General features: G+C 36.9%; 1 protein-coding gene across 1 annotated transcript; it reads right to left on the bottom strand.

The window, feature by feature from the left end:
- Positions 1-938: 938 nt before the first annotated feature.
- Positions 939-24,235, bottom strand: LOC309409027 (NAD(P) transhydrogenase, mitochondrial-like; the record flags this gene model as incomplete). The annotated part of the gene is given in 9 exon segments (XM_082005067.1): positions 939-1,072; positions 6,696-6,867; positions 18,155-18,249; positions 18,252-18,336; positions 21,001-21,002; positions 21,005-21,125; positions 21,466-21,603; positions 21,605-21,659; positions 23,800-24,235. Coding segments are annotated over 9 exon segments (891 nt in total). The 5' UTR covers positions 23,889-24,235.
- Positions 24,236-25,902: the final 1,667 nt, after the last annotated feature.

Raw genomic sequence — 25,902 nt, 5'->3', positions numbered from 1 at the left:
AAGTCCCCAAAAGTATCCTTAGTTAAAAGTTATCCTTCTTCTATCCAGAAGAACAATGCTTTGGGTTCTGGCAAAAAAGTCTGTTCAAGCTGAAACTACAAACTTAATTTCAAATGTTGCTGCTAATGCTAAATAAAAAGTCTGTATTTCAACAACATCATAAATGTTTTATTTCCTTCAAAAATTCTTTTCGGGGCTTTAGTTTCATGATTAAATTTTTTGCCAAACACAGCGTGAATTCCAGCTGACCTGAACCTGTTCTACTGATTAGCCTATACAGCTGAAACATTCTATCTAGCTTTCTCTGTTCGCAGGCTTCCTTTGGGCCAAATTAATGCTGTAGAGTCAATTTTTCTCATATTTACAGCAGACAAGGAAGCAACTTAATACAGCTGCAATTTTCAGAAACATAATGTAAAGCACCTCAGTCTACTTGAAGCAGTTGGATCACACTACTTCCTCTTTTAACCTCACACATGTCTAAGTATTTAGAATATTGGCTTCAATCTGCATACCTATGTCAGTTAAAAGTACCAAAATGCTTGCGTTCTTTTATGTCATGACTGTGTTGTCAAAAAATACAACATAGAATCATTGAAAAAAATATAACAGAGTAAGAAACAAGAAAACTTGAATCTTTTGAAATGCATGAAAATTAACACAGTAGATTTAAGCAAGCAAGGTAACGTGCGATACTGTTGCTGTTCCAACATACAGATGGTCCTATGGAAATGGCCAGGATTTCTTTTTCTAAGAAACCCCTGCAAAGTTCTGCCCTCTCTGTATAGGCAGCAGCCATTTTCAGTTAAACATGTGCCTGTGTATGTATTCATCTTCCGAGACACTGATTTAGAAAAGACATTTCTTGTTTTTCTCTCTACATGTTGGCAATTTTCTTGTGAGAAATGAACGTACAACTAACACTGTACTGAACTCTGTCACTGTTTTTTAGTACCTTTTTTTGCTTTCCAGATTTCCAGTATTGGCATGCCAGTGATAATAGAATTGGGATCTTCCTGTGCTGCTGAGTTTACGGTGTCATTTGCACCAGCGACCAGAGCCAAGTCTGTATCTGAGACAAAAAGGAAATATATTACAAAATGTGTTATTATGAAAGGAAAAGCCACTGCTTCAAGTTATCAAGACAACACCAAAGCACATTAATCAAGCATACAATAAACGATGACAGTTTGTTGTTTCATCTGAATGAAAAAAATTAGGTTCCATCTGTTAGTGTTCAAACCTAGAATCGAATCTTGGCAGTTACACATGCTAATGAAAACTATTAAAAATATTTTGTGCCTTCTCTAAGATATCATGAAAATAAATACTCCTAAGATTTAAGAGGCAGTCTTATGCAAGGCCCTTGTGAGGTCACTAAATAGAGCACATATGTGGAATCTGAGGATGATGTCCATTATGTTATACTATGTCGTTCATTTCAGTACTACTCACAATCCAAATCTACACTCTCCATTCTGCTCAGTTCCTCAGTTCCGTGGCTCTGCATGCAAGAAGGACTCCATTTACACACAATCCATTGTAGGTCCAGGAATTAACATTTTAGCAGTCCAAGAGATTCCACAGCTTGGGTTAAGATGGTAGAACATAGCTCTGAAAATGGTTAATAAGTCCTAAAACCTCTAGCCACAGTGCTCACAAATGGTGTATTTCTGGAGTAACTCTACTGATAAAGAAATGGGGCTTACTTTAGAGCTGAAGCACCAGCAGTATCAACTAGATCACCCTTATCCTCATGCTCACTGAACCCCCCAAAGGAACTCTTAATGGGTTTGTGAAATGTGACATCTGCAAAAGCACCAGTGATTCCTCTGTCAAACATACCTATGTGCCTATCAATTCTTTTATTATTTTTTTTAAAGTTGTTCACAGTTTGCCCAGTAAAGTCAAGCTTATTGGTCTGTACATCTGTTCAGCCTCCTAGAGCCCTTATTAAAATCAGCATCACATTCCAGCTTCCATTCCTCTTAACCTTTTTAACCACAGGGCAGGCCATGCCTCCCAGGAGCCTGGCAACCAGAGAAGGCAAGGATGTTCTGGCTGTACCATTTTTATATCTTCTGCAACAGCCCTCCAAGTGACTCAGATGCATGAGCCAAAGGAATTTAGTGTACTGTTACATGGAGAACAGCCTCCAGGTGCAAGACAACCATAGGTCTACTTTGAGCAAAGAGGGGAATAAAAGCAGTCTAATACAGAAATGTGTTTCCCCTGCTGTTTCTAAGTTCCTAAAATGCATGCAAATATGTCGACAAACTTACAACTTCAGATATGACAATGCAAGCAGATCAGCCTCACTTACAGTAATGAAGCTACACCTATTTCAGACATTTATGAAAAGTAGACACATCATCTTGCCTTTCCAGACTGAGTTTATAGGATGGACAGCGAGTCAGAAACATTTTAAGATTGTCAGCTGAAGAAATTTGACATGGAATCTTCTCAGAGGCAGTAATTCAAGATCCCATTTAGCTTGCAAACCTTCCTTTATAAGCTATCACCTGCATATTTGCTTGGAACAAAATCATATAGTTTGACTCCCATCCATTAAGCTTGGTCCAGTGATGCAAAGCAGCTCTAAAACAGATAAAGCAGTGAAGAATTCTTATGTGAAGGAAATACGGCCAGCGCAAGGTGATACAAAGATCCGAAAAGGTGCTGTTGAAATTACCGGATCCCCACCTGTCAGTGGCCTACACAGTCTCTGGTTTAATAGTTGGCAACCTGAGAAGGAGGGAGAAGGCCTAGAGACAGTATAAAGGCATTTTTGCCTTTCCTTCTGATGCTACAGATCATATACAACTCCAAAGAAGTGATCACAGCTGTTATGGCCTTCCTTACTTATACAGTGTGGAATATATTAGGAAAGATTTGCTATCCTCACAAACTTAAGACTTATACAGATAAAAAATAATCCAAAAGAGACAACTAAGTGAATGAAGATTAAAACCACAAATCATTAACACCCTGAACATGGATTGCGTGTGTGTGTGCGCGCGCGTTTAACACTGCAGCATTCTATTTGGAATTCACTATTTCATTGCAAATAAAGCCTCTGACCCTTTTAAAAATAGTTTCTTTAATCTTCAGGGGAAGAGTATATAAACATCTTGACTAATAACAAATTTCTAGGACTTTGAGTGTTTGCTGTTGGATTTTTTAATGTGACTATACAAAAACAGCACTTAACATTACTCTTTACAGCAGCCTGCTCTGCTGGGGGAGGCACTTTGGCAGTTCCCTTCCTTTTTTTCCATATCCCTTTCCTTTCAGAGGCCCCTCATCATGATGACCCATCCATTTGGCTAAGCGCTGCATGCAGCTGCATTTGAAAGAAGCCAACTGTATTCTTGGGTCAGCTGGAGAAGTCTGCTTGATTACAACTGTAGGTATATACAGTGCTGCTAACACTCGTAACTTTGGGGAGAGAAGACCTAGGCCTCACCTCAGGTTTCAGCAGAGGTGCAAAACAGATCAGCTCAATAGCTTCAGGCAATCCAGTGCCTAAAAACTGTTTTATTTCAGGATTTTCTCCTACATATTTGGAACCATAGTCTTTTGTTCACATGCATTCGTAGAATACTGTAACTTTCTGCCATTTGTTATAACGAAAGAATGATTAGCTGGCACATTTCAACTCAGTGGCTCTGCTGTCCTCTAGATGAGATGTGTGCAAACTGAATGGTTCCTGATCTCTGTTAGTATTTTCCATGCATAGTTATCCTACAGAAATTAAACTCTTCTAAAATAATCATGACAAACTTTGTTATTGTTGCAAATTGAAAGTGAATGTTGGCCAAAGTTTGCGATTCTTATAGAAATCTCAGACCGAATAGCTGATTACCCTGCATAAATCTTGGCAGTGCCGTGTTACCCATTTTTAGGAAAAGCAAGAGAATTTTTATTTTATGAGAACTAACACAAAGAGGGAGGCCCAGTGAAGTAACTTCAGTAACTTCATCTCATATTTCTTTGCTATAAAGCAGTACTATTCAAAGGGTAAAAAAAAAAAATTCCATTTAATGTTTGTGCCCAAATTCTTTGTATTTCCACTACCCCAAACTCTACGCTAAAGGCTTTCATTATTTTTTAAGATGAGAAAAAAAACACCTCCCAGCGGACTTCACAGATATAAAGTGAGGCATTGTTCATTAAGGTCTAATCATAAAGAGCAGATCTGACTTACCTCATAGCTGGAATATTCATCAATAGTAAAACCTCAAAATTCCAGGATATGATAAATGGCATAAACCTGAGGAAATTAAGATTAGTGTAGTCTTAGGTCTAGGGCCTGATGAACCCTTTTGTCCTATGCTGTAGGGCAAAAGGGCATTCTTCTTACAAAAGAATGAGAACAGTAATACTGCCAAGATGTATGCTGTATTATCAAGTGTGATATTTCTAGTTAACCAATGTTTTTCATTAGAACTATAACATTAATTATGGTTGTAATTCACTACATCAGGAAGCATTCAGCTTTCATTAAGGTCACATACATGCAGGACACTGTATTAAACGGGTTTACTGGTGACAAGTAAGCACTGAGTCACAAAAATGTACTTTTTGAATACATCTGAACAAAAGGTTTCACTGCAAACATAGTTTGAAATACAAACAAAACTAAGAAGAAATACAGCCTTGTATTTTGTGACCAAACATTTATTATAACCCCCTTCTTAGCTTATATTGTATTTTTAATGTCTCTAACGCAAAATTTCAAGTCTTCTGCATATTTATACATCACTAAAGTAACAGTTACTACTCAGCACTAGTCTGCAGCAGACTAGCAAGCAAAATCTGTGCCCTAAAACACTTAAAAACAGGGATAAAAGCAAAGATAGAAGAGTAGACTTGTCAAGGTGAAGCTGGGCAATGTTTTGATAGTGTGCACTCAGGTAGTCTACAAGTAAATGACTCTTCAGGCTTAGAACAGCTTTCAAGGTAAAGAAAAATGGTACTCTGCTGGAGAGCTCAGAACACTCCGGCTTCGGAGAAAGCACAGCGTATACATAAGAACAGAGATGATTAGGCATGAAGTTCACTAATGATTGTAGAGGTCTGTATTTATGGGCAATGCCCAGGCAGGAATGACTGCCTACATCACATGAGACACAGGTGGCATATAAGGAGAGAAGAGGTATTTAACAATTTTAGTATTGGGATAACAAGCATGAATTGGATAGATTCAAAGGAAGTGGAAACCAGAGTTTGATTAAAGTGACAGCAAATAGTGAAATATGCAGATTATGCAAGACCCAAGGTAGCTTGAAAAGCCTACTGAGTAGTTGAACAACGAATATCTGAACTCTCACCCAGGGTAATAATAGAGTTAGACTCCTTTATTATTTCAATAGCTTGGCCTAATCCAGCTTCAGTGCAAGTTCCAACATTTTCCATAGGTTTCCTTCCTGTTACAGATGCTGTGCCATATCCACCCAAAAATGACATTTGGCAAAGATCCGATCATGGCCTAAATGTGAACATATTAAATGAGCATATTGGTCAAAACAACAGTTCCAAGTCCATTAAAAGAAACCCAAAATAAATAGTTCATCTGCTGTAAATTCCCATGTAGTTTGTTTGGGAAGGCAGACCACATTATTCTTCAGCTCATTAAAGTTTACTTTAACAAGCTGTGAAGCTGATACAGCAATGGTTCAACAGTTCAGTATTGCATTGCCTTTTTTTTTTTTAAAAAGCTTCAGCATCCCACTTGGCATAAAAATCCCACATTTCAAACAGTTTTTCAGATGCAACTTTGAGAAAACCTTGTTTTTCAGCCTTCTAAAACAATTTTTCTTCTCCTCCCTAAATTACCTTAACATTTTTCCCTAGCAAAACAAAGATGTTCTTTGTTTAAATAATATCTCCCATCTTGCTTGTTATGAAACAGCACATTTCCCATTTCCTCAAAGTCAGTTGCTGGGTGAGATCCTTCAGTGAAGGCTATTCAGTGTTTTATAAAATATTAACTTACATTGTTGGTTTTACAAGTAAATCACATTGCTGTTACTGCTTTTCCTAGTTGTTTTTAAAATTCAATTGCCAAATTTAGTGTACTAGGAACTGTTTACATACAGAATGGCTAGAACTCAGGCAAAGATATGCAAGTTCTCTCATGGTATACGACCACCACTCTGATCTGAAGGAATCAGCTGTCTCGAGGCCACTAATTTAACCTCCATGCTGACATGTGAGTGCCAGTCAATGCCCAGTCCACCATGCCTGTGACCAGCTGGAATTGAACTGTTAGCATGTTTACACTGTTCAGTGAAGTGCCACATGGAAGTGCTTGAGCTATGGGTTAAAAAGTGCTTGAGCCACTAAAAAGCAGGGTAAAAATGAGGAAGGGCTCTCCTAGCACTTAGATACTGCTTGCAATCCTTGAGTTAGCTGGATATCTCTATACAGCTCCACATCATGCAGCCCAGAGATATTTTGATTTTTTTGCTGTCTTTGGCATTTAAGGAGTTCATTTGCCAAATCTCAATTCTAAAAAAACCTACCAAACATCTATGCAGTTATCATAACTTTTTAATATTTAATACAAATATGAGCAAAATTCTTTCAGGGAGCCAGTCCAGTCATCCAGTCTCCTGCAATATCTTATTTCTAAAAGTTTCCAAAGTCTTATTTCACACAGAAAAGGGGACAAACTAGTGGTATTTCCTTACTACACGCACAATGCATGACAGGGTAGCTCCATCCAGAGGAGCCAATCAAGGCACCCACAATTGTCACGACTGTTGTCGGTAAGAAATCCTTCTGCATACAAGGCTCATCCAGAATATTTGGTATTTTAGTAACAGGCATATCTGCTTCACCTACAGCTGTCAGTGTCAGCCCCTGCAATTTAGTAAACACATAAGGAAAAGAAAAATTAAATTAATATTTCAAGAAATGATCTAATTCCTGAAATATTAAATAAGTTTAAAAAAAGCAAATAAAAGTTCATTCAAGCCACCCAGTTAGGAGAAAATTGTTACCTATGATCATTATGATAGGCCTTTAGAATTTTTGCTAAAAGATTATACAGGCATAATAGCAGCTGAAATCATTTGTTATTTTGCAGGACAAGACCCTTACTCTCTTATTTCTTTCCAAAACTAGTCCACAGTTACAGCAATGGCTAGGATTACATATACATCTGACTAGATAAACATCCACAGCTTATTTTACAAGTACTGCTGTTGGCTAAAAAGTTTTGGATCTCTACAGTGTGGTTTGTGGGATCCTGCAGGGTCTTGCAGACTTGTTACAGAATTTCTATAAGGCTAGATAAACATTCTGCAGAGTGCTTTGTTGATTCCTCATAATTTATGCCAAATTTTTCATCTGACATGTAAGATTGCATTGTGGCTAGCATTCAGCAAATGCTGGATGTGTGTGCAAAAACCTTACATTTATTTGCAATGAGGAGGTTGAAGAATTGCTCTCTTGATACTATTACCAGAATTGAGGAGTCCTGTGACACCAAGACCGCACACTAATCCAGGGGCGTAGCTTGGATCCTGTGTAAAAATTATCATACTAGCCACGGATGCTGTCAGCAAGCCAGCATTCAGCTGGTGGTGCCCAAGTAGAAATGGTGCTGAGTTCAGCAAATCTGGAAGTGAGCATGGCTGCTCTAACACTGTATTCACTTTAGCACTTAAATATTTTTAATGCTAAGGCAATAGAAATTAAGACAGGCTGCAGATACAGAATAAAAACACCAAAGACGCTGGACTCCTTGGAAATCAGTTTAGTTGGAAGAAAGATCCACCTATTGCAGATACAAGACAAAAAAACTTGGTAATTTTTTTGAAAAGAATTCTCAGAAATAGAAGTGCTTCAGCTCCTGTTATATTCCGTGACTTCTTCTATTTCAGCCTTGTTAATTAGGGGAAAACAAAAAGCGGGTTGATCTGATTGCTTTGTAGTAGCAAATAGGACACAGTAATTATTCAGAACACAAAGCTTCAACAGTGGTATATCATCACAGTAGGAAATAATTTATATATAAGGACCTAAAAGATCTCTTACTATAATTCCTCTAGCTAGTCATTCACATCAGAATCTTAGCAGTAATGCTGTATGGAATTTAAGTCAGACTGTAAACAAACACATACTCTCTAGCAAATCCAGCAAAAGAAATCCTTGAGACCAACATCAGCATCTCTCTTAATCAACACAAAAGACAAAGTCATTAACCTCCTCCTCCTTGTGTTCTAGTCCTATCAGATTTGTTAAGCTAAGTTGTATAAGGCTAATTCCCTTCCCTCACAAAGGATCTAAAAGAATTAGCTCCCAACTCCTAGGATTCAACTGTATTTTGAGAAAAACAAAAAAGGGCCTCTAGTGAACTTCATCCTAAATTTCATAAGACAGACTAAAGTAAAAAGCACCCAACAGTTTTCCATAAGTCACTAAAGAATCACTGAAAGCTACACCCCAATATAGTGCCCAAATACGCCACAATTTTGAGAACCTTGGCAGAAGGATGAACATCAAGGTGTGGATATTCAATCATGTACTTGGCAATACATGTAAGAGCTGCTGCTGCCAAACCAACTGGACTGAAATTGTAGCTACAAGCTGAGGAATGTCAGAGATTTCAATTCATTTTGCAATGGTAAGACCTGCAAAATTAAATGATTTAGATCCAAAATAAAATACTACATTGTGTTTCATACTCAAAGCATAAACAGACCATTGAGCAAGAAAGGACTATTTACTTTTTAATGCTGTTCTCCTTTTCATACAATGAAATAGAAATATAATAGTTATAGGAAATTTTAACCTAATTTAAGTCTTTTCCAAAAATACATTGCTAGAACATTTTGGGACCACAACTTGTAAGAAACAATGCCAGAACAGCTCTTTTGAAGCCACTGTTTCTTAAATATGTGAGAGAGTTGTGTGGATGCACCCGCCAGAACTTCCAAACACATTTTGCCTGCAGAGAATCAAGGCAGGCAAAATGCCTCTTGATGCATTAGAAGACTGCCACAATCTAAGTGACAAACTGGCAAAGTAGTACCTTCCCCCTCTTCTCTCTTACCAAGTTTCAGCCTCAATCTTTGAGAATTTCTATTGGCCTCCATAGTATCAGATACAAAATTCTCCTTAGAGAATCAGCATTAAAATGAAATTAATTTTTTCAAATATTTCTTTTCCTGCAAATTAATATATTCTAATTCAGATCAACTGAGGCAGTTGGTAGATTCATAGCAAAATTGTTTCAGTTGAGAAAATAAATGGGAAGTGCCAAAAATGTTTAATGATTTCAGTGCTTTTTGAAACATTGATTTTTCATTGCAAAGCAACATTTTCAACTTTGACAAAACTTGAGCTTTTTATCAGCAATTATGATCTTCCACCCCAGCTTATACTCCCCCCTTAGTTAAGAGTACCACCTTTAGGAATTCATATACTTTCATAATATATTTTCCTATGCATTCAAAGAATAGTAAATTAGTTAATAAGACTTAACAAGGATGCTGCGAATTGAGCACATATACTCTATAATAAGAGTACACACCCATCATGCCACCCAGAGCCAGGGCTATAAACATCTGTTGCAAGCACTTCTGGTGAGGATTTGGCGCTCCGGCTGCTGCTTGCTCCTAAACCTCTGACACCCAAATCATACCGGGGCATTCCCAAATCCTGAAGTGTTCTCACTAGTACTCCTGCACAGCACACAACTGAGCTGAAATACATCAGCTGAAAAAATAAAGAAAAAAATGAACATGTAGTATTGCTGTACTTCAAGCCTTACTGTTTGTAAAGGAATATAAAGGCACCGAAAGGCTTTTAAAATCTCCAAGAGGACTGAGAATCAAGAGTTTATCTTTAAAGATGGGAAAGATTTCTTCTTTATCAATGCAAGCGAATATTCATTTCTGATTACACGATTTCTGAACATTCCTCCCTTCCCATTTTCTGGTTTCTGTATTTCTTTTTGACACCAATCCACCAAGCAACCATGAACATAATTGTCATCCCAGCAACTTAGCTCCAGGATCCATTGACATATATTTGAGTACATGTTTTCAATTATCATCAACACTGATGTATTGTTTTCTAATATTAGTCTACAATGCCACAATTACTGCCTTATTCTTTATTGTTTTCAGGCTTATTTTTTAATACACTATCCCAAGAGAAAAATACTTATCGCATTAGTTCAAGCTGAAAGATATTATGCCTTTGCTACATTTGCCCTGTACTAGACAAATTTAAAACTGTTTTAGCCATTGTATTCTTTATGGGTGAAAGTATATTTTGTCAAGCTAAATATGAGGTCCTGATTCTCTCATTTTTATTTTAGATGTTTTGATATAAAAAATACTTTGAAATTCCTATATGACCTCATTTCCTTCAGATATTTAAAGAGCATATGGTGACTTAATTTCAAATAAATTTTCTTTTAACCTGTATCACTGAATAACTTGAAAGTATGATCCAAAATAACATAGTCAGAAAAACCATAATGCTCAAATCATAACTAACAGACAAACATAGCCATTCGACAGCATTCTTACAGTATTTGAAAAGGCCAAAGACCATGCATTGGCTGGTATCTTAAGGAAATATTTAGGGGCTTTTCAGAAGTCCAAGTCCAAAGATTTAAGTCTGACAGAAGGGAAACTGTCATACAAGGATATTAACAATGCTAAGATGGAGCAAGTTTATAGGTACGGTATCCTGAGGAGATCTGGGGTTAAACAGTATAGCTGTACGATTGTATTGATGTGGCTTGCACTATGGCCTGTGGAAAAGATGCAACATAACAAGAAGCAACAAAACAAACTTCCCAGAACACATCTCAAGTACTCACTGGTAAGACAACTGGAAAAAAAATAATATTAGCTTCAGTGATTTTACACCTTATCTTTAAGAAGCAACAGTGCAGCCTAGAATGTCGGTGCAGTGTTTAGCTAATTATTAATCTGGTCCTTCCTCATAATGAAACAGGTAAAAATCTAAGTGCAGGAATTAGTCTCCTTTATTCATATGCAGAATATAAACTGAAAATATCTGCTACTGCATCCAGTTCAGTCTGAGTTCTGTCAGACTTTAACATTTATTACTTTTAAGATTTTACTGATCTATTCCTTCTGTGTATTATAGCACAGAGGAAAATGTTTTACTTTATTCTTTTAATACACATATGAGCTATTCTAGTATAGTAATACAATATCATTTCAAAGAATGGGGTTCCAATGTAAAACTAACTGTGAAACAACCATTTGGAAAATAAGCTGTTACTATGTATTGACTGCCATGTAACCTTCTGATAAGTTCCAGGACATCCATCAGATTTCTCTCCAGTGATGGTATTGTTTAAAAAACTTTAAAGAATTAATGAAATCCAACACCTCATTTCTTCCAGATTTAGTGCTGAACATTTTTCTGGGATGTAGGAAGCCTTAAGGGCAGGTAAGAGAACCAGTTCAGGTCTGATTACTATCAGATTTTTTCTTCCCAAAATACTTCCTTTCTCTGTCTTTACTAAAGATAATTGCCAATTAGATTCTACCTCTAATAAGAATAGCTCAGTTTTAATAAGTTTTGAACAACACATGCATCTGGAGGTGGAATGCAGAATAGCAAATACAAGTAAATATGGTCTCTCTCCTGACATACTTACAATCTAAACTAGATACAGATTGCTACTTGCAAATGAATTAAGCTTTAATGAATGTGTTGCTGCTTTGTAATCGACTGTTGCGGAACTGGAAATGCAAACTGTTTTCTCCTGAATGAAACACAGCACAGTCAAAGGAATATGCTCAAATAAGGGCAGTAGAAAACAAAAAGGCTATAAAATTGTTTCCCTGGCCCTAGGGATAACAGATTCCATAATCTAATAAAGAGGGATGGCAAATATTTGCCCATATAAGTGAATGGTTTTCCTGGAGGGTCTGATCCTGAACATACTCCTCATTCCTCGCTGTTTCTAGCATTAATGTTGCAGGCAGAGTCAGGCTCTTTGCTTGCTCATATGACTAGCTTTGCTAGCCAAGACCACCCTCCTAGTTTTGGATTACTTAACTATTGAACAGAAGAAAACATTGAGTAACCTGTTTAATGCTATGTCCAATGCCATAGAGAGGTACCATATCCTCCTATAAACACTGCTTTAGGGAAAAGGCAGAGATAATCATATTCTGGAACAGGTCATTTGAACATATCCAGCATTCGGTGTAATTAAGAAACCACCTGTTCAGAAATATAAGATTTTCCCTGTAAGAATTAGCAAGTAAAATCTCCCATGACTACGCTTTCTTTCTCTGCACATCCCCTTGTGTTAAAACCTAGTGTAACTGTCATCTTGTATTCTGCAGCTTGTTCCAGTTGCAAATTCAGTTGCCATACAGCGTCGGACTTTACCTTGTTTTCCTTTGAGTGGGAACATTTTAAATTTTATTAACTATTTGTGCTCTTTTTAAATGGATTCCTTATTCTCTCTCAAACTCAGGCCTTCCTTATCCATCTTGTTTCCTAAACTTCTAGCATGGCTATGGTACTATATATGGTATGTTCACTTACTTTTTTCATTTTCTACTTAGAAGGGACTTTATGTTGACTGTTTATGCTAGTTTTTAGGACTAATTCTATCAAATTCTACCTTTGTTTTTCCTCGAGAGTTACAGAACTTCATTCTAGATTGTTAACTAATCTATCTGCTTTTCCTGGTCTTGAGTTTTAAAAGCTACCTTATAATCTTTTCAGTAAGTGCCAAAAGCCTTTCATCGTCCATTAGATAGAGCTTAACAACAGAAGGATGGGTTCTAACTGGAGTACTGCATCCAGCTCTGGGGGTCCTCAGCACAGGACAGACGTGGACGTGTTGGAGAGGGTCCAGAGGAGGGCCACAAAAAAAAAAAGTGATCGGAGGGATGGAACACCTCTCCTATGGAAAAAGATTGAGTTGGGGCTGTTCAGCCTGGGAAAGAGAAGGCTCCAGGGAGACCTTCTTGCAGCCTTTCAACTACTTAAAGGGGGCTTATGAGAAAGACGGGGACAGACTTTTTAGCAGGGCCTGTCGCAATAGGACAAGGGGTGATAAACTAAAATAGGGTACATTTAGACTAGATGTAAGGAAGAAATTTTTGACAATGAGGGTGGTGAAACACTGGTTGCCCGGAGAGGTGGTAGATGGAAACATTCAAGGTCTGGTTGAATGGGTCTCCGAGCAACCTGATCTCGTTGAGGGTGTCCCTGCTCATTGCAGGGGGTTGGACTAGATGACCTTTAAACATCCCTTCCAACCCAAACCATTCTATGATTCTAAGAGAGGTTTCCATCAGGAAACCCTGTCTGTGGAGGGATAGTCTCAGTGCAAGTGTGATCAAAATAAAATATGACAGTATGCTTTGATTGTGGCCATTTACAATGAGCCCTTTGAATCAATTTCTCTTAACAATCTATCCTTCTCCACTGTGCACATCTGTGCAAACATTTTTGTTACAGGTTTGCTTCTGGACATCAAGTTGCTGACACAGATACTTTTGTAATCTGAAGTTTTCCACATCTGAGTACTCAACCTCATGGACCAAAAGTCAATAATTATTTTTCACCTCTTTCACAGAACTGATCAGCATGAAGAGATTTTGGGAGCTGTTGTAGCAGTTTAATACTTTAAAAAATCAGGTTACTGATTTTGACACCCAATTAGTAACATAGAAAGCTAACATTAAACATATTGAACATCAGAGATAGGTATATGGGAAAAAATTAGTCAATTGTACTAGGAAATGCTTTTTCAGAGCAAAGGTCTTGAATAAGTGGCAACTGACTTCTACTACCAAAACAGCTAGACTACTCACACAATACTGTACATAAGCAGTTGTATTAAAAGAGCAGGTTCTTCTGTCTAAAGTTCTATAAAAAGATAAATTAGAATTAAAATGCTTTTAAAGCCAAACTGAGTTCCACTTGCATTCTGCTTTGCTTAGAACAGAACACAATTTTTAAATGATTTTTCCATCATAAATGGAAATTTAAAGCTGAAAACATCAGGAAAATCTGCTCTGCAAAATGCTCTACTCCAAGAAATTGACTGTTAACTCAGGAAGGATGCTGCTTAGATTGTAAATTCCCACATGCAGCTTTGTATTTCGACATTGTGGAAAATGCATGTAGTATCTCAGTCAGGCAAAGTAACCTAGCTACCCTTGAATCAATGATCTTTGGAAAATATAACCTAGTAGTTTCATCAACTGAAGAAACATTCTCCTTTTTTTGGAGACATCTTCCTTTTTGGACAAGACCATGCAGAAAGAAGCTTGCCCTATGCAGATGAAAAAGCAAAGGATATAGACACACATACCTGAGGTGACATCAAAGGTTTCTCATCACATCTTCTCACTATTCCCATTAATTCTGTTAAAGATTTTATTCTTCAGTCATCTTATCACGCACAGAAACATATATATGCACTGTAGAGAAAACAGTTATAAACATAAAGCCAATGCTTATGTTGGCATTCCTATATTTACAAGCAGCGATCATTATATAAACCTTTGGTTGCCAGTAAAATTTCTGTGTGTGAACATGCATCATGGATTTAAGTAAGATGAAAAAGGCATTGTTTAGTGCCTGGAGTAAAAGTTTTGAGGCAGGAACTCATAAATTCTAATCTCATTTGTAACTCACTTTGGGTAAGTCATTAACCTTGTTTTGACTTCCTGTAGGTCCCACCTAATGAAATTGCACTCAAATTTGACATAATGAAGCACACAAGACAAAAAATCAGCAGACTTCGCAATACTAAATACAATTTCTGGTATGAGAGGCAAATGGAGGCCAGGTGTGACTCCCTGGGTAGTGTGATAACCACTATTCCAAGCAAGAACAAATCTGGTCACCATTTGAGTAAAAGAAGGATTAGGAGAAAGAAGCATCAGTCCTAAAGTACCTGCCAAACCTATAAAGAAAAAAGTATGCACTCAGAAGAATAAAAAAAGCACTTTTGTTTATTAATCAAAACAAAAACAGGCGTAGAACCCAAACCCTACTTCCACTGAAGTTGTGTCACTGACACCATGGCAGTGGAAGGCATTTCCTGCACATGCTTTTACATGCATAACTTGTATACATTGTTTTTGCCAGAAAACTAATTTTGGAATAATAGAATCTTTGTCAACCTAAGGATGAAGCGGGGACCCCAGGATCTGGCACATATATATGGAACTGCCGAATTAAATTTCTTAAATAAAAAAAAATATTCCACTTGGGCAAATATGGATAAATAGTTTGTCAAAAAAACAAAATTAAATGTCATAAATTCCCCAGTGACTTCTCACAACCTTTGCTGCTTTAGTACGAATACAGACCACAGTGTAGCATCTGAACATTGTTAAAAGATGCAGACCACACAAAGAGTTCAACAATACTTCCTTGGGAGAAAACATTATTGCTCCCAGTACTAGTCTCTTTGACCATATGTGTTGGTGGTTTAAGGAAATGTTTTTCCCTCTTTAGGAAAAGACTAGATCATTTCATTAATCCAAGGTAATGATATTTTACTTGGAGACTTATTTTGTCATCACTTGCACAATATTTTGTTAAATATACCCAAGTAAGCTCTGAGCAAATCATTGTACAGTATGAATTTCTCCAATCAAGACAAAGCCCAATGTAGAAAGATATCACAATCTTACTGTTGGAGATCACAGGATTTTAATTTTCAGTTGGATTATCATTTTAGGAATTTTTTAATAAAAACTCTTAAACTTGTATACGAATTGCCTAACATTAATCAAAGAAAATACATCTTCAAACAAGGATGATACTTTGGACAAAACATTTTAAGTCAGTGACTCTGGGAGGAGGCAGTACGATAGGTCTTTCAGGTGCTGTACAAAGCTTGGTTATGGAATAGTTCACCAAGTGAAAGAGACTTCCTTCTCTTTTTCTTCCTTTAAAATCAACTTTCTGTACCACCAAAAATTGCTTTCCTTGAACTAATAGATATTTCTACTGTTACTCATTTACCTTGAATGAAGGTAGTGAACACTTGAAAAGGTATACTATATGTATCCTTTTCTGTTATCATTGGCATTACTCTTTTTTAACTCTATTATTATTTTTAGAAGACAGTTAATGCAAAGAGCGTAACAATCTTGTTTATGAGGAAAATATTATTCAACATAATCAAAACCTTGCTATATGATTCATTTTCCATTTCATACATATATTTCAACACAGATAATGACATCTGGAGTTTTGCAGTATATACAGGCCCTGATCCAAAAGCTTTTGAGAACAGTCTATGTTAATTTCAATTGGCCCTGGATTGGGTCCCTAACCTATACCATATTGGCTCTTTATTTCATACATAATTAATATCAGAAGAAGTTTCTTGTTACCAAGAGGTATACAATGATTCACCAAGGATCCTGAAAAGCTGAATTTTTAGCCTTTCATTCAATCGGAAAGTAACATGATATGTTAGCAACCCTGACTCACCACTGCCTGTTGCTTTTCAATGTTAATCCACACTACCTTTCAGGAGCTCATTTTATTTTTACATAATTATTCCTAGCATGGCTTATCATTTAAATGCCAAACTGGCAACAAGAAATATAAATTAATTCTCTTGTACCTTTTATATAATCTCCAGCTGTAGTCATAATTTTCCTAGATTGTAAGAGTATGGCTCTTCCTGTTCTTGTGCCTTTTTTAATAGAAAGGGGTGCTGTTCTTGGGTCATTGAAATAACCCTTTGCACCTTCCTGTTGCAGAACAAAACAATCATTATGATGGATTCCTACTGTATCTTGCCTTTCATTATATTATGGTCTGACCCTTCATGCAAAGTTCTGTCATGGTTACCCATTTGTCCTTCTGAAATTAGTGGGATTATTCTCATGAGTAAATAGACTAAGATTTAGCTTTTACCTCAGACTGATTATGATAACCCTCGGTGTGTAAAATAGCACCGGCCATTGAATTTAGTCAGTTGTAAAAAAACATCTTTGTGTTCTTACTGCACCTAATTTAGCCTGATATATTGCAGTTGTAATACACTTGACACTGGAGGAGAAAAAGACATACAAAAAACTCAAACACACACAAAAGGCCAGAAAACAAACATTAAACGAGAAAACCTACCTAAGTCTTAGACTACATTTCTTAAAAGCTCAACATGAATATGCTTCCCTTTACAAACGCTTTCTTAGCCAAACAGTAATTCCAGTCTGCCAATATTTAAATGTTTAGCATGACTGTACTTTGGTTCAATGCTACCTGCAGGCAAATATGGATTCCTGTCAATCTTCAACTCACCATGACTACAGAAATTAAGCCTTCCGCTTCACTACATCCAAAATAAACTTAACTGAAAAAGAATCAGTCTATCTCGAGAAATGTCTTGCACACAGAATATTGCAGTCAACATACAAGTAATACCAGTTTTCGCAGATCTTAAGGCTGCCTCCTGATTTAACTGTATATCTAGTTCCTTTTCTCCTCACAGAATAAGGGGCCAAAGGATGTAGGAAGGTATGAGGACTACTGCTATTACAGCAGAGACTACACAGGATATAGCCTAATGATGTCATATCAGGGTTGAAATACGTTTCATATTGTGAGGCTAAACCCCTGCTTGTTTCAATAGAAAACCAATGTATCTTTATAAGCAACAATGCTCTACCTCTCCTGACCTTGACACAAAGACATAGTAAGTGTCAAACCACTTCGTCTTTGAAGTACTTGCACTACTCAAAGTCCTTTTGAGTATCACACACAGCTCACCTATTCCTACTTGTCAGCACCTTTGTTCAATACATACTGATTTGAGTCCATAAACTATCTAGCACTTGAAATCATATTGCTTAAGGCACAGTTCAGTAGCTCAGGAGATGGGCTTATTTGCAGTAACACTTTCTTATAAAACACAAGTTTCAAGTACACCAGTAATTTTACAGTACCAAAGTTTTTATAAAATTTTTGACCCATATTTTAGTGCTTGAAACATGTAAAAAATTTTCTTCACCACATTATCATGTAGACATTGAATGATAATGTTTCCTTGAATGACTAAACTCACTTTAAAAAAAATCACTGCTTTCATACAACACATTTTATATGTTTTTATCAAAAATGTTTAAGCAGTGTTGAAACTCACCTACATTACCAAAATTCTTCTAATGACATGATCAATAACCCCATAATCTAAATTATCCTCTTGTTCAAAGTGAAAATATTCTTTCTCAGGAGAAACAGCTTTAATAATTTCAAGATGTTATTGGAATAAAGGCTACTGGCTTGAGTAGCCATTCTACTTGGCAAGTCCTTGTAACCAGTGTTCACCACACCCTGATGAGAAAGGAAAATAAACAGTTGCAAAGCTTTAATGTGTTGGAAACTTTCACATGTTCTCCACAGATCTGATGTCTGTTTTATACATGCTAGTAAATCAAATTTGCATATTACTGCAGACATGAGTTACTAAAGGTTTCTTTTACAAGTTAAGGGTTCTGTTTAAAAGTAATAGCTTACTCTGATGCATGACCAAAGGGAGTCAGCAATTTTGTCAGGAAGCCAGAGACTAAATGAGCTGGGAGGCCAGTCAGGGAACTGGTAACAAAACCATATGGTGCTTATTTTTGAGAATAAGAAATCAACTACTTCTTCAACTTTGAAAACACCTCATGATTGTCTGATAAGAATCACATTGCACAATGTGTTTCACAGATTAATTGCACTCCAGTCAATCCCAAGGAAGAAGACAGAGATACCTTCAAAACTTAAATTCTTTGCAAGTACATCTGGATTAAGATCATGTTTCTTTAACATCCCTTCATATTATTATGAACGCAGAACATCAAAACACCACAAAAGAATTCTAATGCCATGCTCTGAAAACAACTTATATTGAATTCTGATCTTGAACACTGTACCCTAAATTATTGTTTCTTTCTTTCATTGCATCATTCCAAGATAGCCATCTGGACATTGCAGTTGCCAGTTCATCCCATATGCAGCCACACATGTTGGCTTCAATACACACTGGAGCAAGTCATGACATGACAGTTAAGTATGGCAACCACAGAAGTAGTCAATACAAGGTAAAATTGAAACATTTTTAGCCAGGCTGTTCTTTTCACCTAGCTTTCCAGAGCAGACCAACGTGTGTATCTATTACCTGCAGGACAGTGAAAGCTGCAAATATTCTGCTATTGCTTTATAGCCCAGTTCCCAAGTTGGTTCCTGATGAGAGACTTTTCCTCCTCAGGTAAATTCCTGCATGCTGAAATGACAGCATTATTAATTGCTTCAAATTATGTGTCTTCACAAAAAAAAAACAAATGACAGTACTAGAAAGAGGGGGAAAATGCAGCATTGTAGTTATTACTGAAGAGAGTAAGGTAGAGAATAGTAGGTGCATAGAGGATTTCTCTCACACACAATAGTATTTGAAGTGTTTTCACACTACAGAACTCTCACAACTTGGATAAGTTTTTCATTATATGAGTCAGGTATTTAAATTAATAGATTGAACAAACCTTTGAGCCCCATGGCATACATGCAGACATCCTCTGTGCTTAAAGCCCACTGTTACACTGACACAAGCATAGTGCAACATGGGACATGTAGTCTACGTAGCACACATGAGGAGAAGCAGCAACCAATATCCAAACTGTTGATTATATGTGACAGTAGATCTGCTCAGGTACATACAACCTGATCCTGAACAAAATACTTGGAAACTGTTCAATAAGGAGAGTATTTAAATTTGCAAGGTCTACATAAAAATCTAAGTATTTCAATTCAAATTTTCAACACAAAATTAGCAGAAATATTTCTTCCCCCAAAGAAAAAGGCATAACTGGACTTTTCTCATTAACTGGACATCTCATTAAGAGATTATTATGATAGCAAATTTCTTCTCAGCTCTGCTAAATGTAGAGTTGGGAATCATGCAAACTTAGCTGTCTTTAATCAGGCTCCAACATTACACATATAAAATAGTTTGGACAATCAATTTAGCACATAGTTGAAGATGCAAAAATCAAGAGACTATGTTAGGCCCTCCTAGAAGAACATCAGTGTAGGCCAGCAAGTCTATGAACACTTGGTATCAGTTTTATGATGTCTCTCATTGAGTTTTAACTGCTAGAACCAGTTCATTACACAAAAATAATTTTTCTTTTTGAATGGAAGATATCCATTTAACTAAAGAAATAAGTTGGAGATTTGACCCCTGACAAGGTAATGAAAGGAAAAGTTCAAGATTGATTACATCTTCACACATTTTGAAAATGGCTTCCCATCTTCTTCGGTATATCACTACTTAGGACTGCACTGTTCAAAAAAAAAAACACACTCAAAAAAATCTTAGACATACGACAACTGGTAAAACTTGAACTGTTCAGACAATACTCTAACATATGATCTGATGGCAGACAAATAATTGCACTTTTATATCATCTTACTATTATACACTGCATGACTAGACTTTTCCAGATCACACCTGAACAGAGTCTTCATCTAAAAATGGTAATCCTCTTAATGGTTATCTGTTAAAATCTACCATTCATACTGTAAAACAGTGACACAAAACACTTTTTAATATTGAAATCAAATCTCTAAACTGATTTTTTTCTCTTTTTCTATCTTTGGAATTGGACACTCAGTTCTTGGTAAAGCAGCTCTAGGGATGAATTAAAAAGCATTTATGAATATCATTGTTAAAAATTATGTTACCATGCCTATAAAAGTCACAACACATAAAACATTAAAAGATGGAATGGTGTCTGGATAACATTCCAATTTTTGTTTTCATTACTTATGAAAGACTCTGCTTTATTACTCCACAAGACATTGGTAAAAATTCCAAAAGCCATTTGCAGTGGCTTCAAGGAAAGACAGTCTCTATTACTATAACGTCTATTACTTTTTCATTTGTTAGAGCAACACTGACATTATTTGTATTTTCTCTGCACATCAGTTGTTTCTAAATGCTGATGTATAATCTACATGTAAATGTAAAGTTCTGCAGGATGAGTCATTTCTACTTTACCTCCAGCCTCAGCTCCATAATTACTCATCATTCCTTCATTGACTCCATCATCACACCACTTGGCGATTAGAATTGGAGCTTTCTTCCCCAATTACATGTTTAAGAAAGCAAACCAAACAAGTTTAATAATTCCTACCAGAAACAAAGAGGGTAAATGGGGAGATATGTAATATACATAGGTGCTTTCAGAAGTAACTATAAAATATTAATCACAATGAGTCTGAATTGAAAATTACTGGGAAATCATTAGCAAAGAGAAGGAAATGCTCTAAGCCATTGGAAAAAAAAAAAGCAGTAAAACCTAATCTTGAAGCCTTTACTCATTAATAGTGTTTAGTACATGTAAACACATGCATATTTCATTAAGCATGTTATACTAATAGGGGCACATGTTTAGGCTCTCCAATAGTTACAAGCACTATCTTACCTGGAACAAGAGCTGTACTAATATCGGTATCCACTTCTTTACACTGTTTGGCAAATAATACCAGGTTTGCTTCAATATATTCTTGGTACATTTCTTTTGTATAGCCTCCAACACCCTTTCCTGTTTCAGCAGTTATCTTCTTCTAGAGGTTCTGCTCCAAGGAATTTCAGCTGTTCCAGTGCTGGAGGCCCAAGCACAAATAATGGAGATGCCAGATATAGGATTATATTTTTTTCTATTTTTATAAAAACAATTATTGCAACATTAACAGAGGCAAGACAACAGTAGTTAACAGACTCTCTCATTGTAACTAGATCCATTAAAAAACAGGACAACAATCAGTTTTTCATAAGCACTGGGCAAATCAGGCTATGCCAACATATCACATTTACCTCAGCAGCTTCTAAACTTTTTATTTCAGACACAAATTTCAAAAATAAATTGATCACTAAAATGAATTTCATACATGTGAAAATACTTACCTGAATGTTTATTTTACTAAAGAAAAACTGAAGTTAGTCTAAACTAAAAAAGGCTGGTTTTGCTAAGTAGTCACTGCTCAAAGAGTCTGTCCCTAACACATGTCTAAGCATACAATTTAATAACTTAATTGGAAAAACCTACCTGCCTTCTTAAGTAATGAGAGTTGCTGTTCCCTTGGATAAACCACTTATGATAAATTCTGTAGCAATTAAATGGCACATTTTCTCTGCTGTGGGTTAACATATATTATAATCTATATGGATCACTAAAGAATTTTTGTAGTGTTTTCATTTTTTGCTGTAGATACTGCAGTAGTTAATCCATAATTCTATTATATTCATTAACGACGTATGTTAGGATTGCAATACTACTCATCACTGCTCCAATATCAAGGTCCCAACTCAATCTCATATACACAGAGAAACAGCTGTTCTTGTGCACAATCCCATTTTATTTTGATGGGGGCCAGGTGAACAGTCCCCAGACTTTGATATAGAATCAGAGCCCAATCACCTGTACATAACTGTCTGAATAAAAAGGAAAAGGCATTTCCTGACTACAGGTGAATAGAATCCCAAAGGATGCGAGACAAACCACAAAAGTTCAGTTGCTTGAGGCACAAACTTGACTAGCCAAACAAAATAAAAAGGCACTGTAGTTATTGGATTACACTGGTAAAGGAATGGACTGAATGATATAAGTGTTTTCTGTCCAAAACTATTATGATTTGTTTTCCAGTTTTTGAAACTTGAAATATGAAGCAATTTGGCTAGCAGGAATACAGGATCTGTAGCAGAATGCCAGCTAGAAATCTGTTTACCAGTATCTCCTTACCTGCAACTGGGAAGGAGTAACACCACATACCAGTACAGGCTTAGAACCAATGACTGAAAATTAGCTTTGTAGAAAAAAACCTGGGGTCATTGTGCATACCACACGGACCATGAGCTAGCAACGTGCCCTTGTGGCAAAGGCAGCCACCAGCATCCTGGACAAACTGCAGTGTTAACCCATGAGCACACAATCAATTTACCCATGAACACACAATTAGTACACACACGAGTGCCTAAGCAGTTCATGTGTGAGTATAAATTACAAGGTTTGGTGGCAGGGGCTGCAGAGGTGACCTGAGCAGCAGAAGGCCATGAACTGCCCTGTGCCATCCAGTCCCAGCTAGCTCTGAAACCCGTGTGAACACCCTCACACGCCAAAAGCTGCCAGAGCAGCACGTGGCACCCCTGCTCACATACGTGAGCAGTAGCTGCTAGGGGAGGAGATGTGAAGAGATATATAAAGAGACACATGGAGTGCTGAGGGGACAGGCACCTGGTGAGGCACTCTTGGAAGCAGGCATTCCATGCCAAAGGGAATTCCGTATCTGAGGGACAGCAGCCCAGGGATGACCCACATTGGGGCAGGGGCAGCCGTGAGGCGTGGGTCAGAAACAGTTGCACACGACCCTGTACTCAAAGGGATTGGGATGGACTGAATGTAACATGCAGGGAAAACAAGGGACGTTGCCACTAGGAAGGGAGGAAGAAGATGATGTTTGGCTTAACATGGGCCTGAGGAATAGAGAAAAAGCATATCCAAGTGTTTTTGTTTTGTTTTTTTTAATTATGTTCTCTTTTCCTGAATAGCTAAATCAGTAATTTGATATTTGTGGTAATTAGCAATAGATTAAGTAAAAATTCTGCAAGTTAAGACTCCTTTTCCTGTGGTACAAACCTGGCAGATTGTTTTTGATGGACACCCTTCAGTGCGAAGCAGAGCAGAATTTTGACCAGAATACTTTATAAAGTCTTAAGCAGCGTTCTAGATTCTAAGCCATATTTTTGTACTCTACCTGGTATCAAATCCCCTGACAATAACTCCCATTGCTTTGGCAGCTCCTGCTGCAGCCAGCCCAGCAATGCCACCACCAATTATCAGCATCTAGAGAGATCAAACAGATAGTAAAGCGCATTCGATGTTCACTTATTCCATCACATGCTGCATCTGCAATATGCCTTATCTTCAAAAGCACTTGAACTTTAAAGAGCATCAGAGGCTAAAACCTATAAGTACTTGAGAGAAGTAAAAAAAAAAATCTTATCTCAGCAATGCAACATAGTTAAACAGCTGGTTTAGGCTATAAGAGCAGGTGGTCATCTGTACAAAAGGTGCCATATGTAGAAAATAAGACTGAAATATGTTAGAGAAAAATTAAGTTAAACAAAACATGACTAGAGCCACTTTTTCTGTTCCACAGAACATAGACCTTAACTCAAACTTTGAGAACAAAGGATACTAACCCTCTTTGTCCAGCTATGCAAATGTTTTCCTTTACTATAGCTCTTCTCAGATGTGAGTTCTGACACATATACTGAAATTGGTATCAGAAGGCAGAGTTCAGTCTTAGAATGAAAAACCAGCCTGTTCTAAGATCCTTTAAAAAATAGTGAGTGTCCTTCTGAGGGATGATGTGATTTAATGTATTTTTTACACTTAAAATAATTGCAATCAATTGAGCATTTGCCAAAAATGAATGAAAAACCCAAGGCAGAACTAAAACATACATATTACATTCACCTACAAACTTCAGTTGCCCTTGGCTACACTGCATTAAGGCAGGTGAGAACAGACAGGAAGATTCCTTGATGTTGGCGTCCTGCCAAGCAGAAGCAGATCTAGTACAGCATCCTTTTTGGGACCATCCTGTGAACAACCCAATCCTGACCCCTTGGGGAAATCTTAACAGGTTCTGTTCAAGAAAATTCTGCATTCAAAAATGCTCAAGTGTTGTTAAATCAACTTTTACAGGATGGCTCAAATGTCTAAAGCCAGTTCAATCCAGCAAACCCAAATAAAACAACAAGGAATCAAACCCTGTTAGTTATCTCTTCGAAAGGTCACATGGGAGAGCTGAACTGCCTTGTTACACTAGTAGTCCAGCTTTCCGGTACAAAATTTTACTCTGTAAATATCAGTTGTAGCAACTGTTCCTTCACAGGAGAAACTTGCCCTGTTGCCGTTATCTGACCAGTAAAATCCCTGCCAAAATGATTAGATGCCAGCACTACTGATCTGTACCTATAACATGTAAACAGGTAACATTGTAGACAAGTAGTGACACCCTCAGATGAGAAAACATTCAAGTATCTATGCCAAATATATGCCATGAAATATCACACTCCCTAGAGTTCAGATGTCAGTATTCAAATTACAGAAACAGAGACAAAACCTCGAGACAAATACATAAATGAAATCAATTAGATAATTCATAGAAGCCTTATAACAACAATAGGATAATGGACACTTTAAAGCAATAAATTTTGAAAAAAATACATTCACATGTCATTCCAATTTATGCCAATGGCTTGAAAATTAAATATTCGATGGAGGACGAATGCTGGGAAAAGAACGCATACCAAAGGTGGTGATTCACAGCATAGAGTGCTTCTTGCAACTGCAGTATTTGAATTATTTGTTTTTAATTCTGTGGAGCAGCTGACATGCCTATACTTGACTGTCATCCCACTTGCACAGAATGTGCACAGTGCACAGGGCTGCTCATAGCTATTCCAGCAATTTACGGATTCCCTTGCTAAAGTAACAAGTTGATGATTATATAAACTTTACATGAACTGAAAAATAGGGCAAACCTTTCCGTTACCTCCAAGAGGAAGTATGTTTGAAACATAAGCTGCATTCGTAGTTATATTCCTGTACAACTCATCCCTCTCAATAAGCTATTGCTCAAAAATCTTTTCAATTTATTCTTTGTTCAGAGAACAGGAGGTGGCCCAGAAAACATTCACTAAAATGCTGTCTTGTGTCAACATTTTGTAGCTATATGGACCACACTAGAATACATCTTTTTACAGCAGGCTTTTTTGTTAGCAACTTGTAATACTTGTGGGTTTTCTGGTGGGTGGAGTTTTTAGTTTGATTTCAGTTTTTTACTTAT

The sequence above is a fragment of the Phaethon aethereus genome (assembly GCF_964289735.1).
Source record: "Phaethon aethereus genome assembly, chromosome: 12".
Taxonomy (NCBI): Eukaryota; Metazoa; Chordata; class Aves; order Phaethontiformes; family Phaethontidae; genus Phaethon; species Phaethon aethereus.
The sequence above is the reverse complement of the archived record's forward strand: the minus strand, read 5'-3'. Positions and strand labels throughout refer to the sequence as shown.